At 52.1% G+C, this 14,303-nt stretch overlaps 1 protein-coding gene and 1 long non-coding RNA gene across 30 annotated transcripts in view; one reads left to right on the top strand and one right to left on the bottom strand.

The window, feature by feature from the left end:
- JADE2 (jade family PHD finger 2) overlaps window positions 1-14,303 on the bottom strand; it is a 143,961-nt gene that overhangs the window by 20,187 nt on the left and 109,471 nt on the right. For 26 of the 29 annotated variants that reach the window (XM_081502857.1, XM_081502852.1, XM_081502870.1 and 23 more), the window contains 4 exons: window positions 7,463-7,620; window positions 2,963-3,123; window positions 2,060-2,271; window positions 632-799 (listed from right to left, as the gene is read on the bottom strand). In XM_081502857.1, coding sequence (XP_081358983.1) covers window positions 632-799; window positions 2,060-2,271; window positions 2,963-3,123; window positions 7,463-7,620 — 699 coding nt within the window. Of the gene's footprint in view, window positions 1-631; window positions 800-2,059; window positions 2,272-2,958; window positions 3,124-7,462; window positions 7,621-13,203; window positions 13,321-14,303 lie in introns of those variants that run through there. The other 3 variants (XM_081502864.1, XM_081502879.1, XM_081502860.1) reach the window with 2 other exon arrangements.
- LOC145510739 (uncharacterized) lies at window positions 439-13,917 on the top strand. Its single transcript, XR_014057261.1, has 7 exons — window positions 439-844; window positions 1,633-1,763; window positions 1,960-3,831; window positions 4,704-5,009; window positions 5,836-6,035; window positions 13,324-13,405; window positions 13,539-13,917. It is a non-coding gene; the product is annotated as an uncharacterized LOC145510739 (long non-coding RNA).

Genomic DNA, 14,303 nt, shown 5'->3' with positions numbered 1-14,303 from the left:
ACCGGGCCACCTGGCTTGCTTCCGGGCACAGGCAGCATTGGAGTGGGGCCTCATTCTGGCTCAGGGCACACAGCAGGGGAAGGGCTGAAACGTCAGCAAATGTCAGCATCTCACACGTCAAATAAGATGGGAGCCCAAGGCCTCTGCTAACTCACTGTGGGCCCAGCCCATCACCCACGGCCCCTCCCCTCCACCCCAGCCACACTCCTACTACCCAGTTTTAACCAGGCTCCCCACCTGATTTCCTTTTGGGTCATTTGGCTCACTTTTAAACAAGTGCTTGACTTTGCTTGGGACCACTGTCTAGATCTGGGTAAACCTACAACCTGCTCTCCCCTAGCATCAGCTGCCTGACTTCTGTCCAGCTCGCACATCTATCACCTGGATCCCCCAGTGGCTCAAAATTCCATTTTCCCATGGAAACCACCACCGAGTTCTGCCTAAGTCCAGGGGTAAAGTTCCCTGTGGGCTGCTGCCTGAGTTCTTCCCAGGCTGGACATCTGAGATCTGCCATTTAATGTAACCAATCACCTTCTTTTCCCAGTGCTCTGCCATCTGGGTTCTGAGTTCTGTTCAGACCCACTTCCCCATGGCTGGGCCCCAGGGCCACCCCATCCCCACCTCTGCCCACCTCAGGAATCCACAGGGCACAGCTGACGTGCACCCACTTGGTCCCACTTCTAGTGGGCTTCAAGGCTCCTCCTCGCTTCGGGCAGAGCAGGCACTTTGGCTGGACACCCAGAGCACATGTCCGGCACAGCCAGCTGCCCGTGGGCACCTTGAGGATCCCATAGCATGCCTGGGGAGAGAGCACGGAGGACACAGGTCAGAGGCAATGGTCAAGGTGCGTCTGCAATGTGCATTCAGCTGCAAACAGTCCTAGCCCCAGCCCATACTGGGAGCTACAGAGTGACGCCGCTACTCAGCCCCACCAAAGACCTCCTGAGGGACTATAATGCAAGGGCTCCAAGGAAGCTCTGTGCAGGCATTGTGCACTGAAATTTCACCGTTTCAAGGTCCTCTGTGAAAGGGCTCAGCTCTGCCCTCTGCTGGGAGGACAGTCTCTTCAGCAGAGGTTCCTAATCTGGGATGGATTTCAGGGGCATTCATGAACTCCCTTAAACTGAATACAAATTTGGGTATGTATGTTGCCCTCGGACAAGGCTCAGAGCTTTTGTCTTTTTTCACAGGGATCTGTGATCAGGTATCCTTCTGGTCATGCCTAGGGATTATGGACCTAAGAGCTGCTGGGTGTAAGGGATGTGAATAGGGTGAACGGGGAAAGTGGTATACCACCTACCCACCTGTCACCCAGGAGAAGCCCCTCTGAGCTCCTCAGGCACTATTCCAGCAAAAGTGGGTGAGGGAAGGCCTCAAAGTCAGGGCTAGAGTGGGTCCACTGAGTTCTAGTCAGGCCTTCTACATCTTCCATGAACTAGGGTAGGCCCAGAGATGCCCAAGACCTACAGCCTTGGGGCTCAAGATCAAGAGGGGAGCCTAGTCAGGCCGCACCTGGCTCTTAATGCTAATAATGTTAACAAATATGAACAGCCCTTACTGTACAGTTCTAACCAAATGACTCAGAGTAAGGAACTTAATCCTCGCAACGACTTACTTTTATTTATACTTCAGGAAACAGCAGCTCAGAGAGGTCAAGAAACCGACCCCAAATCCCACAGCTTGCGAAGGGCACAGCCATGATTTGAAACCAGGTGGCCTGGCTCCAGGCTGTGCTCTCCATCACTACACTGTGCTGCCTCGTTGTAAGTTGAGGAGCAGAGGAGGACGGGGTAGGACGGTCCGTGGGCAGAGTCTGAGGGAGGCTGGCGGCAAAGGACAGGAAGACCATCCAATAGGCGTTACTCAAATCTGGCTGAGGGGGCTGAACCCAGAGGCCCTGGGTGTCCCTGGCACCACGGGCACTCACACCCTTCCCTTCTCCCCACTTGCCCTCCTTAGGGGCCTGTGCCCACAGCGCTGCTACACCCCCACAGCCAGGGTGAGCAGTCAGGCAGGGGCCTGCCAGCACCGCACAGCAGTGGCCATGGGGGCTGCCCACCTGGTGCACGCAGACATTGCATTTGTCGCAGAAGACCATCTCGTTGCCATCTTCGCCCTCAGGAGAGCGGCACACGTCACAGACGACATCCTCATCGTACTCGATGCCCAGCCCCTCCTGCGTCTCGATGGCCCGCGCCATGTTCTGGTGGCACAGCGTCTCCAGCTCCTCCAGCACACGCTCGAGCGTCAGTTCATCCAGCTCTGGCCTCTCTGTGAGGATAGCAGGGTGGGGGGTCAGAAGCCCAGCCTCTCGGGGCAGGTGTACAGGAGGGTTTCTACCTGCACACTATGTTTACTGTCTCCGGCCCCAGTTCCATCATCTGAAAACCGACGGGGTTGGACCATGCAAAGGCCCCGGAGACCCGGTATGGTGTTGTGACCTCAGACCCTGCTTGTGACCACACATATGCTTGTGTACACACAGATGCTATGGGGGTGTCTGTCTCTGGGATGCAGCTGCTGCCATGGGGAACCCACTACCTGAGCTGTGTGTACGGAGCGGGGGGGCATCTGAGAAAGTGGCTGAATCTAGCAGAGCTGGCCTTTTCGGGGACATGGTGGGCCTTCAGCCAGAAGGCCCATACCAGCTGACCCCAGCCCCATGTGTCACACTAGACTTCTAAGTGCTCACTCACTCTTCATGTTAACAGTCAGACTTACTAAGTGTGTGGGTGCACGCTCAGTCATATAATACTCCCCCAAACCCTGCAAATGACATGTTATTACTGCCTCCATCTGATAACTAAAGAAATTGAAGCACAGCAGTCAGTAACATAGCAGGGACTTTCCCCCAGACCTGTGCAGGGCCAAAGACCAGCAGTGGCCACTGCCATTCTGAGGGTGAGGAAGAAAACCCTGTGTGGCCTGCCCCCATCCCATTCTCACCTGGCAGGTTACCTACCCATCTCCTTGAGCTCCGAGTTGATGAGTTCTAGCCAGTAGGCATCAATCTCGTCCAAGTCATAGCGGCTGCCCCCTGGCCAATCAGGCTGGGCGCCCTCACCAAGTTCAGAGCCACTGGGGGACACCTGGGTAGGCGGGCCTTCCAATGGCGGAAGAATCCTAGGAATTCAAGAGAAGATATGAGGGGAGGGTGCCCTCAGCCTGCTACTCTTACTGGATCTGAGGGCCACCCCCAGGGAGTTGGCCAGCCTGGCTGAGGGGCTAGCAGGAAAGTGAGGTGTGAGACTTTGATGCCAAGCAGAGCCTGCCTCCTTCCAGGCCCTCCTCCCACCTGCCTACCCTGCAGAGGCTGTAGGAGGCCATTCCCTTTGCCGTCTTGGGCAATGCCCAGTGCCAGTCACTGTGGCACAAGCTGGATAGGGCCGGCTGGCCCCCAGGTCCTTCTGCATACCCTTTCAAAGCTGGAAAAGCAACCCACTCCAATATTCCTGCCTGGAAAATCCCAGAGACGAAGGAGCCTGGTGGGCTGCCGTCTATGGGGTCGCACAGAGTCGGACACGACTCAAGCGACTTAGCAGCAGCAGCAGCACTTCCTTGATTATACATCATTAAAAAGTATTTCTTTAAAAAAAAAAAAAGCTGGGGAAAGGCCCTCAGAAGCCCCAGCCCCTCCTCCACCAGTAGCCTCCGGGGACCGAGGCCAGGGCTCCTGTGGGGTGAAGAAGACGCACTTGCTACAGACCCAGGGTCACACTTCAGGTCAGCCCTCTCTCAGGCCACGGCTCTGCCTCGGAGGCAGCTTGCAAGGGTCCTGGCTACAGGGCGACGTCTCCAAGCCCAGCTCCGCCACTTAATGTGTGACTCTGGGTAAGCCACTTAGCTCCTCTGCACCCCAGAAAATGAACTAATGATAACAGCACCTAGCTTCCACAGTTGGCATGAGGATTAAATGGATGAACACGTGTGGAGCTCTTAGAACCGTGCGTGGCATGTAGTAGGCGCTATACTCATGTGAGTGTGTATTTTAAGATCTCTGGATATCACTTTCCTCCTTCCGAAATGGAATATGAGGGTTTTCTGCCTTGGGAGGGCACGGCTTCCTCTCTTGGCTCAGCTGTGTGCTGCCCCTCAGTTCCTAATGCCAGTTCAGAATGCCAGCTTTTCCCACCCCTTACCAGTTGCCATGGTTATTGCTGTGGAGCCTGGCCTCCATCTGGCCGGCCCTGCCAGGGCTGAGAGGCCCCTTACTTGCCCGAGAGGCCTCCTGGGGTCGAAGGCAGGGCTGCCAGGGGCTGTGACTCAGCGCAGACTGGGGAGGGGAAGGCAGGGACAGGGGCGCACAGCGACATGGCACAGCTATGGGGAGGGCTCTGAGGCTTCAGGAAGAGCCCCGTGTGTCAGCAAGGGGGGCAGGAAGGATGAAGGGCGAGGGGCACAGAATGGCCTCCAGGCAGGAGGGAGGCCCAGAGGAGACTGAGGGAGGCAAGGATACAAGGGAAGGGGCTTAGAGTCACCTTCTGTCACACAAGATGCCCAGATTAAGGAAGGTCCTAGGCAACAATAATGACGTGATGCCCACCGCCAACCCCTAGACCATTTCAACCTGAAGCAATAGTATTTGCTTTGCAGGACTCTGAGTCCTACAAAGTTCTGCCTTTCCTTGGAGGCTCTTATTTAAATTAACACATTCTTTCAAAAACACTAATTTTGCCACAACCCTGCTTTGTTTGTGTCCCCAGCACATGCTCAGCTGGGGTTTGGGATAGGCAGAGAGCCCACCACCTAGCGGCATAGCTACCCACACTGTGTGCTCAGCAGCTGCCACCCGGCCAGACCTCTTGGGGCCAAGATCACGTTCCTTTCTCCGGGAAGCTGGGGTTAAAGGGCTATCGACAGAAAAGGCATTTCCTGTGCTTCCTGGGGAGCTCATCTTCACCTGTCTGGCCTCTTCTGGCTCCGACTACAGAGGAAGCTCTCCAATCAAGGGTGGTTTGATGTCACCCTCAGTCAAGGCCTCAGTCTTGGCTGCAGCCAGTAGAACCGAGGTCAGCGGGGAGGAGATGGGTGGCTGGGCTGGGATCTGGGGGTGGGAGGCTCTCACTCCAGAAGACCAGATAGAAAACAGGCTGGTTTTGCCCTGAGCTGTGTCTTTCGGCCACTCCGAAGAACAGTGCAGGCCCTCCTTCAGTTCGTGATCTGACAGTGAAGGGTTCTCATTATCCAGAGAAGTTTAGGACCGTGAGGCGGGTAGACCTGCTCAAGGGCCAGGGAGCACTGGGCAAGAAGAGAGGAATGGAGGGGACCAGGGAGGCAGTGGGGAAGGGCAGAGGCAGCAAGCCAGGGTGACTGGGGCACGAGACTCTCTCTGGGCCACATAGGGGCAGCCCAGGGCCTGTTCCTGTGGCTGTGACTTCCTGGCCCAGCCCACAAGGCCCTGGCGGTCATGCAGGGAATTCCCCAGAATTTCCCAACTTCCTCCTCTATAAAACGGGGACAGCAGTGTGCCTTTTAGAGGGCTGATATGGTAATTAGATGAGAAGATGAACTTAAGGCTCAGCACAGCAAGTTCTCAGGAACAGAGCTCCTGTAACAGTTCTGATCAGGGTGCCTGCTGTGCTGGCTTCCAGGTGAGAGCTGTACAGGGAAAGGTGGCCCGGCAGGTGGAGGTGCCAGGCTGCAAGGAGACAGGGAAAGATGAGGCCCAGAGATATCTCCATGGGAGCATCGCTCCCCTTCCAGTCTTATCCTCTCCAAAGAGCAGGGATAGGCCAGGACTGCCTGGCTCTTGTCAGCCTAGACCTGTGTGTATGTGCGGAATGTACCTAGTAGGGCCAGCTGTGTGAACACATGCTTCCGTTGTGATGTCAACAGATAAGACACCGACTAAAGCCAAGTTACTTGTGTGGAGGCATCTGCAATTAATTACCCAGGCCAGCAGATGTTCCTGGAACCACCTGACATTGCCATCGAGGACAGAGGACAGACTGCTGGGCCAAGCCTAATCAGGACTCACCCTTCTCCGCCCAGCTGGTGGCCTACCCCTCCGCCTTGTTACCCTGGGCCCTTGGCATGTGAGTTCTCAACCAGTCCTCACCACTACACTATCAGGCATATACTGTTATTAGATCCATTTTATGGAGAAGGAAACAGGTTCAAAGAGGTCAGTTACAGTTGTTTGGTCTGTAGAGCGGAGAGGGTGAAGCTGGCTGGGAGCCTGACCCACGTTTTTGGCCCTGGGCAGAGGACGTGTACAATAAAGTCTTTCTCCAAACTCCACATATACTCTCGTCCAGAGAGGCCTGGAGCTTCCTTGATTCTCAGAGGGCCCAAGATAAGAGCCCTTGCGAGCCCAGGACGATAAGCACTGTGCAATACCCAGTCCTCACTGGGCACCGAGTGGGGCTTAGTGTGTGCTTGGCCTTGTAACCCCATGCCCAGCACAGGCCTGGCACCAGGCAGGCACTGGGTGTCTGTGAGCCCATCATAGGTGTGGCTGCCAGGGAAGCATCAGTGCCAATGTCAAGGGAGGTGACAGCTGAAATCTTTGCCCCAGGCCCTGGCAAAATGGACCTAAGTGAGAGCCCTGGGGCTGCCAAGGCTGGGAATGGACTGTCAATTAACACAAATCTGCCCAGCTCAGGCAGGCTGGTGTGCGGGGGTGTGGGGGGTGGCTAGGACAGCAGGCCCCTATGGCCCAAGACATGACTTGGAGGGTTTCCCAGGATGCAGGAAGAAGCACTTGGCTGAATTCTGTCACTGGAAGCAAGGCCCATGGCCACGAGGCCACCTCCTGACAAGAGTACAGGAGTCTCTCTGACCTACAAGATCACAAGGCTCCTGAGCCCAGAGAGGACTCAGCCCTGATCCAATCCTGATCCTAGGAGGCAGCGGGCCCTCCTGAGAATCTGATTATAGCAACTGTTTTGTGGACATCTGGTGTGTGCCAGGCACTGGATTTCTTGCTCCCAAGAACTCCTCAAAAAGGTTTTAAGAAGCCAAGAGCATGGTTTGTTCCTATTTTAAGGACTAGTTAGAGGTCTGGAGATATCCCCGAGAAGATCTTCTGGCGGGACCCAGTTTGGGACGACATCAAGCTAATCCACGGCCAGTTTTCACTGAGTGTTCATGTGGGCCAGGTCCTGTGTCCAGGGCCTTCCACGCATCATTTCTCTACATCATCTCAACCACTGCATAGGGCAGGTGCTGTTGTTATCATCCCCATTTTATAGACGAGGAAACTGATGCCCAGGGAGATTACATTTCCTGCCCAAGGTCCCACTGAACTTGAGAGGCAATTTGAACCCAGGCCGTCTGGCTCCAGAGCTGAGCCCAAGCTCAAAACCTTGGCCTCAGAGGTAAAACTGCAGTATTTCTGGAATACTGCAATGTTTTTTTAAGAACAAAAGAAACTAAGAATAGAGACAGACTAGAAAGGAATCCCTTAACTGGTCCTAGCCTCCCCTTCCAATGGCCCCCCGGCCTGGGCTCCACGGCTCACCTCACCACAGGCTCTGGAATGGCCTCTGCCCCGGCGGGCACCTGCACGCCTTTCTCCCATTCTTGTCGCCATGGGTCTGCCAAGATATAGTAGTCATCTGGGCTGAGCTGGTATGAGTCTGGGATCTTCATGGCTGTGATCAAGTCTGTCCGGAAAACCTGTGGGGAGACAAGGTGGAGAGAGAATGACTTCAGGTCGTCTTCAGGTGATCTGCTTCATAGGCCAGGGTAGGAAAAGGCAAATGCTCAAAGCCCACTCACTCAAAAATGAGAATATGACACAAAAGCAGTTAAGTACAATAACCCATCTTCTCTGAACCCAGCAGAGTGCTTTGCACACAGAAGATCTCCAATAAATGTTGAATTGAATTTACATGCTCTGATCTGCTCAAGGACAGAGTCTGAATGATGGATAGGAGTGGACCTTAGAGGGAAGAAGAAAGACATGTGGGAAAGGCAAAACTACTGAGGAAAAAAATCATCTGGCAGAAAGGCTTGTGTGAATGCAATACTGCCATGAAGTGTCTGTTTAGGGAATTTCTGTTGAAGATTTAAAATTATGTTTGTTGTTGTAACCGCAGTCACAAGTGTAAAAGAATCCAGGCAACTATATACCAGGGCCTCAGACAAATAGCTGAGGGAGAGGCCAGGCTTTGGGACAGCCTAGAGAACAGCCTCCCATGGGTCAGGGTCTCCATGGTCCCTCAAGAACAATGGTACCATATGCCCTGTTCAGTGGGTGCTCCGCTGTACCATGCTCTATGATGGGGAAGGAGAAGCATGTTGAATTCCTTCTCAATCAAGCCTTTCCAAACCCCTTGGGGCCAGGCCATGAGTGGACACATCCTCATGCTTTGGTTTCCTTGTGAGCACCTGCTCACTCAGGGGGAAACTTCTGTTCCCAACGTTCTATCTGTGGCCCCCCACTCCAAAGCAACCTCCAAGCCCAGCCTCAGGAGCACCGGCAGTGCCTCATCTGCCCCAGCTGCTTGACCTCACCTGGGCCCCACAAAGGGTTGCTGTAGGACATGGTGGCAGCCCTAGACACTATGTGACTTGCTTTGGTACCAACTTTCCCAGTGAACATCACAAGTTAAAGGAGAGTTCATATCACAGAGAGAAGAGAAACCACTATAAGGAGTCCTCCAGGTCTCAGACCCAACTCCAAGCCCACTCCGCTCCCTGGAAGACTCAGCATCCACCAGCCTTCCAGGGGTGGTGGCCATTCAGTGGTAACCTCTGCCTGCAGGAGGCCCCACCTGCTGGCTGTCTGTCTCACTTGAATCTAGGAGACAAATGAAAGGGGGCGCCAAGGGGGCTCAAGGCAGCGTCTTGTAGAAATCTAATTAACGTCTGCTTCTAGCCAGAGAGGGCCCTTGCTTGCAAAAGGTCAAGTTTCTTGAAGACTCTATTTGCCAATATAATTTAATTGTTAAGACTAACACCCTAACATTTAATTAGGGTGCCAGTGTGAAAAAATTAAAATGAGATTACGATTAAATGCTAATTACAAAGAAGATGAAATGTGGCAAAGATTTCACAGCCCTGATAATTTGCATATCTTATTAGCAAGTAGCAAGACAACTGATATAAGAACATAAACTCAGATAGTGGGTGCTTCTGTGCTGTCCTTCAGCAACCCCCACCTCGCCAGCCTCTGCTGGCTTAGGCCAGGTTATTTCTCTCTGGGGCCCCCTGTTCAGGACCCGTCAGGGGTAAACTGAACCCACAGCAGACTGGTGACTGTCTCAAAGTTTTCCCAATCCTGGCAAGCCCTACGTGGTACAACATCTAATGCCCTGTTTCTCTGAATGCCAGACAAACCACCCTCCAGGGAAAGCCTGTCATCTTGCCCCTTCCAGAGCACAGTGTCACCGTGTGCCCCTCCAAAAAGGCACTGGTGAGTCTGAAACCTCTTGCTGTTCCCTTTTCCTGAGCTATAGTTCAAATGCTGCCTCACGGGATCACCCTGATCACTCCAACTCAGGGTGTCCAATGACCCAACAGAGCCACTTTCCAGCCCATGGTCCTGTCTCACTTCCGAGTACATATACTCCTGAAAATTAACTGGTGTATGCATGTTCCTTCCTTCTTGTCATCTCTCCTGCCACACCTGTCCTGTTCTCTGCAACATTCTTAGGGCTTGGCAGGGTGACTGGCACATAGTAGGTGCTCGATAAATAGTAACTGAGAGAATGATTAAATGAATGAGTGAATAAAAGGGCCCCTCTGGGGAGTTACCTGATAAGTCTGATGACCCCAGCTGGCTCCTTGGCAGTGCTTTTTGAAACCCCATGAACGAGAGACACCTCATGGATATATCCAGAGCTGAAACAACCCAAGTATGTGGACCGAATGGACCAAAGGCAGCCCTGGTCTGTAGGTGCAGACAGAGTGCCAAGCCACACCAGCGGGGGAGAGGTGGCTCTGTCCTAGGAACAGGCTTGGTTCTGAGAACTCAAGAGCAAAAAAGGATCCCATGCTCAACTCAGCTAAGGAGATTCAGGAGAGAAAAAGAGTCTGGTCCCAAGAAAGTTGCAAGCTTCATCTGGTGTGACTGGATACCACTGGCCCCTTTGGGCAGAGGACTGATGGAAGCACAGGAAGGGCAGCACTATCTTACAGGTACCAATCAACACTTAAAAGAACACAGTGTGCCCAGCACCAATCTAATGGCTGTCCTTGAATTAACTGTTACTCCCTATTCCAACTCTGTGAGGTGGACGCTGTTATCATCCCTATTCTACATTAGAGAAACCTGGGACTCAGGTTAGTTTAATAACCTACACAAGGTCCTACATGTTAGAAGTGGCAAAGGAACCCAGACAGACGACTCTGGAGCCATCCAGCACTCCTCTGCAACCTCGCCCCTCTTGGCCACCTGCTCACTGCCAATGCCCTTGAATTAACCCAAAGCCAAATCAAGGGGTTTCCCCCATATGGAAATCAGATGGTGACCTCTGCAAGTTCCAAGCTCTCCAGTGGCTTTCCACTGTCTTCTTACTGCCCTCAGGACGAGCCACAACTGCATTAGTAGTCAGTCTCCCTCCCAAGCATGTCTCACACTTGGCACAGGGGAGGACCCCACTGGGACACTTTTCCCTGCCAAAGTGGGGGCGGCCTGTTTCACCCTTAGGGTGTTACTTCATCCCACAGCTGCTCCAGGAAGGCTTCCCTGATGCCGGGCTGGGTTCTGGGCTTCCTCTGAACTCCCACAGCCCCTCTACTGGTATCCCTTGGTTTCCTGCCAGGTCTTCCCCACTAGAAAGTAAGCTCAGTGAGGTCTGGCCAGGCTACAGGCTGCAACAGTGCATGCAGGGCCTGACACATGCTAGGTGCTAACTAAGGCTGAATGATTGAAGAGCCTCCCGTGGATCTGCCACCATCTTTCTGGGTAGCTGCCCGAGGATACAGCTGGGGACTCTGTTCCTTCCAAAGGAACCCCTGAATACTCATATAAAACCTTTCCACAAACAGGGCAACCCAAATATCTTTCTGTCTTGAATCGCCAAAGGTTAGGCTTCCAAAAAAAAGGCTCAATTATTCTCCTAAAATGCCTCTGAATTATTTACGAAAACTAAATAAATAATAAAATGGACACTGATGAACTGGAGGCCTTGCCATGGCAAGGAAGTTGGAAGCTGGAAAACAAGCAATTTTCTAAGAATATGAATGTTTACTATTTTTCTCTTTTGGCAGAAGTTGACAAATTGTCTTTAAAGGTCTGCTGCCTAGCAACCAAGTTCTGCTGAGCTGCTTGGGAGACGTTAATTGTAGCTTCTTCAAACAGTATGAAGAATGTTTAAAGGTCTAAAACTCTAACCTAGTAACCAGTGTGAGTTCCAGAGGTGCCAACGCAGCTCTGACGAGAGCTGGAGACCCTGCTCTGCCCAGATGTGGAGAAACTGCACGAGGCTTGCCTTCTAGTTCCTCTTCCCAAGACTGAGACCACAAGCACTGAAAAGTCTATCTAGCTTTCTGAGCCTATTTCCCCAAGGAGAACCAAAAATGAGCTATGCCAGAAAGCATGTCATGTCTGATGTCTGACATGATCTCCAAAAGCAGATGAAGACGATGACAACAGATAACTTTCACTCTGCTATCCTCAGCATTCCTATACATGATCATGAGATTTATGAATATTATTTGAACATTTCATCCTGGGACCTTGGTTTCTGCTTCCTTTTCTCAAGAGTAAAATATTATATCACAGTGTACTTCAGACCAAGAGGCACCAAGGGGAAGTTCCGTTACTTAAGGAAAAGCTCCAGCACTTATCATAATTACAGAATACAATTATCTGTGTAATTATTTGTTTAATGTCCATCTCCTCTAATAATCAAGCTGAGAGAGGCAGAGACTATGTGTCCGCTTATGATTATGCCTATTTGTGGCACAGTGCCTGGTACATAGCAGGTATTCAAGAAATGTTTGTGCAACTAGTGAGTGAGTGAATGAATGAATGAACCCCAGGATTTGTCTAAATCCTATATGACTAAACTCTGAAACTTCCTCTCCTGTCTAGCAGGGAGAGTGAAGGCAGAGGGCTGGCCCAAAGGATTCTTCCAGGCAGAACTCAGGAACCGGTCTTGGTTGCTGTCCCAAAGCCAGTGAAAATGGCTTTGGCCAAGACAGCCTCTCCTTGCCTTCTATCCACATCAGAAGGCCCAGTGCAAAGCTAGGAGTGGCCCCTCTCCCTAATCTCCCAAAGGATGTTTGACAGTCTGTCTTGGAAGAGCCAAGTAAAATTACTACCAAATGCCTCATTTGAAATCAATGTGTTTTTCTGAGCACCTCAACTCATTAGAAAGGACAGCTAACAGTGAAAAGTAATTGCCCTGCTGCAGCATGCTAGGTGCTATGCTAAAATATACAATCTCACCTAATTCATATTCCTCCCACTTTACAGATGTGGGGACCAAGACTCAGAGAGGTTTAACCACTTGTCTGAGGTCTGCCCTGTGCTTTTAACCAATGCAATCCTGCCTGCAAACCAGTCTGCTATTTCTTCTCTTAAAAAAAAAAAAAAAAATCTCTTTCTTGGGCTGGAAATTGATAAAGAGTATCTCAGCCAAGAGCATACTTAGATACTTAAAATTAAGCATAAAACACCAGAGAAGGTCTCTGGAAATAGCTTCCCAGTCCCATTCAAGCTACCACTAGGCTAATTTGGTCAGACACTTACACACACACACGTTCAACATCTCTTTCTCTTTCACAAGGATAACAGCACTTCCTGCTCTTAAAGAGAATTTATTACACACATTTCTTTTGCAAGACAAGTCCCAGAGGCTGGGAGGCCTTTCCAGCTGGCGGGAGCAGCAGTGTTTCCGACTGTATGAGAAGTGGATTCTGCCCCCCACCCCAGAGCAGTGGGAGGCCCAGTGGAAGGGCTCCCCTCACCACCTGCCTGCCTCCCAGGGTAGCAGAAGAGCTGTTGGCTAGAAACATGGCTCAAAACCACAGGGTCAAGCAAAAAAACCCCTTTTCTGGGGAGTCTCCTGTTTTACTCTCAAGTTTGGGAGCACTCTGCCTTTCACTACAACACAGGCCATCACTGTTTTAATATACAATATTGTGTCATTTCAAACATTTGGATAATACCTCTGCTCCTCCAGGAAAGCACCTTATTTATCCCATGGCTTTGCACCCCAACACCATCTGGCCACCCTTACATTCACCCAGGGGGGAAGGGGCCCATTTTCAAAAGCAATGGGTCAAGCAGAAACGCAGCATTTTCACCTTCCACTCGTTGCCTTTCCTAGGGAGCGCCATCCTTATATAGGAACTTTCACAGACACTGGATCTGGAAGACCTCCACTGGTGGCAGAGGCTGTTCACAGGGTCACCTCTTTCTTCCAGGCCCTGTTCCAGGGGTGAGAGGCTGAGCACTGGGAAGGGCCCCTGTGGAACCCAGAGAAGCCCCCCATTCTCTCATCTCGAGGTATGTACAGTTTGTCACCAGGGCCTAAAAAGGAGCCCAACTCCTGCCCACCCCGTTCTGAGACCATCCAGGCTTCCATCCCAGGCATGCCAGCTCCACCTTCACTCACGTCTGGACTCTCCCCAACCCCTAGGCTCCACGGGCCTCAGGACAGGACAGTCACACCTACAGAACAGAAACTGCAAGACAGCGCTCTACAGACAACAACCCTGAGGCTCACAGAGAAACTATACTTGCCCAAAGTCTCACAGCTCCTCAGTGGCAAGCTGGCTACATCTCTCATAACGGACACTTTCCTGTGCAGCACCTGCATCCTGCTAACAGTTAGAAGACAAGCTCCCCAGGGACAGGGCCTGCGCTTTCTGTGTCCCTGGCACTAGGCTGGGCCTCAGAAGTGCTCTCGAGTGTTTGCTGAGTTTAATCACTATCATTAAGGTCCTAAAGACCTATCTCCCTGCCCGTTGGCTGACTTCTGGGGACTCTGACTTCCTGAAAACACAGCTTTCTACCTCAAGAGAGCCTGTCTGGGGAAATCCTCACTTCTCAGCCTGCTCCTCCAGCTGCCTCTCTGCCCCAGGCCTGAGGAAGACATGGCTTCAAAACAGCAGTCTCCCAAACACAGTCTCCCAACCACCTGGCTTCCAGGTCTCTTCTCAAACTGCCCTTCCCACCCATGCCAGGCCAAGGGCTTAGCAGAAACCTGTCAGTCCCATGGCCGCTGTAGGAGAAGGGAGGAACTGTGGGTGATGCCACACCCACATGGCCAGCATTTGTTTAGGTCACTGAACCAGGCTGGAAGGCCTTTCCTTCTTCCCTCAACTTTCAGTGAGGACCAAGCCAGAAACTCCCATCTTAGCATATCAGGGTAAAAGGTCTATGGCAGTAGTTCTTAACCCTG

This window comes from Giraffa tippelskirchi, chromosome 6 (assembly GCF_054371585.1).
Source record: "Giraffa tippelskirchi isolate mGirTip1 chromosome 6, T2T-mGirTip1v1.2.pri, whole genome shotgun sequence".
NCBI lineage: Eukaryota > Metazoa > Chordata > Mammalia > Artiodactyla > Giraffidae > Giraffa > Giraffa tippelskirchi.
Note: the sequence above shows the minus strand (reverse complement) of the source record. Positions and strands in the feature narration are given on the sequence as shown.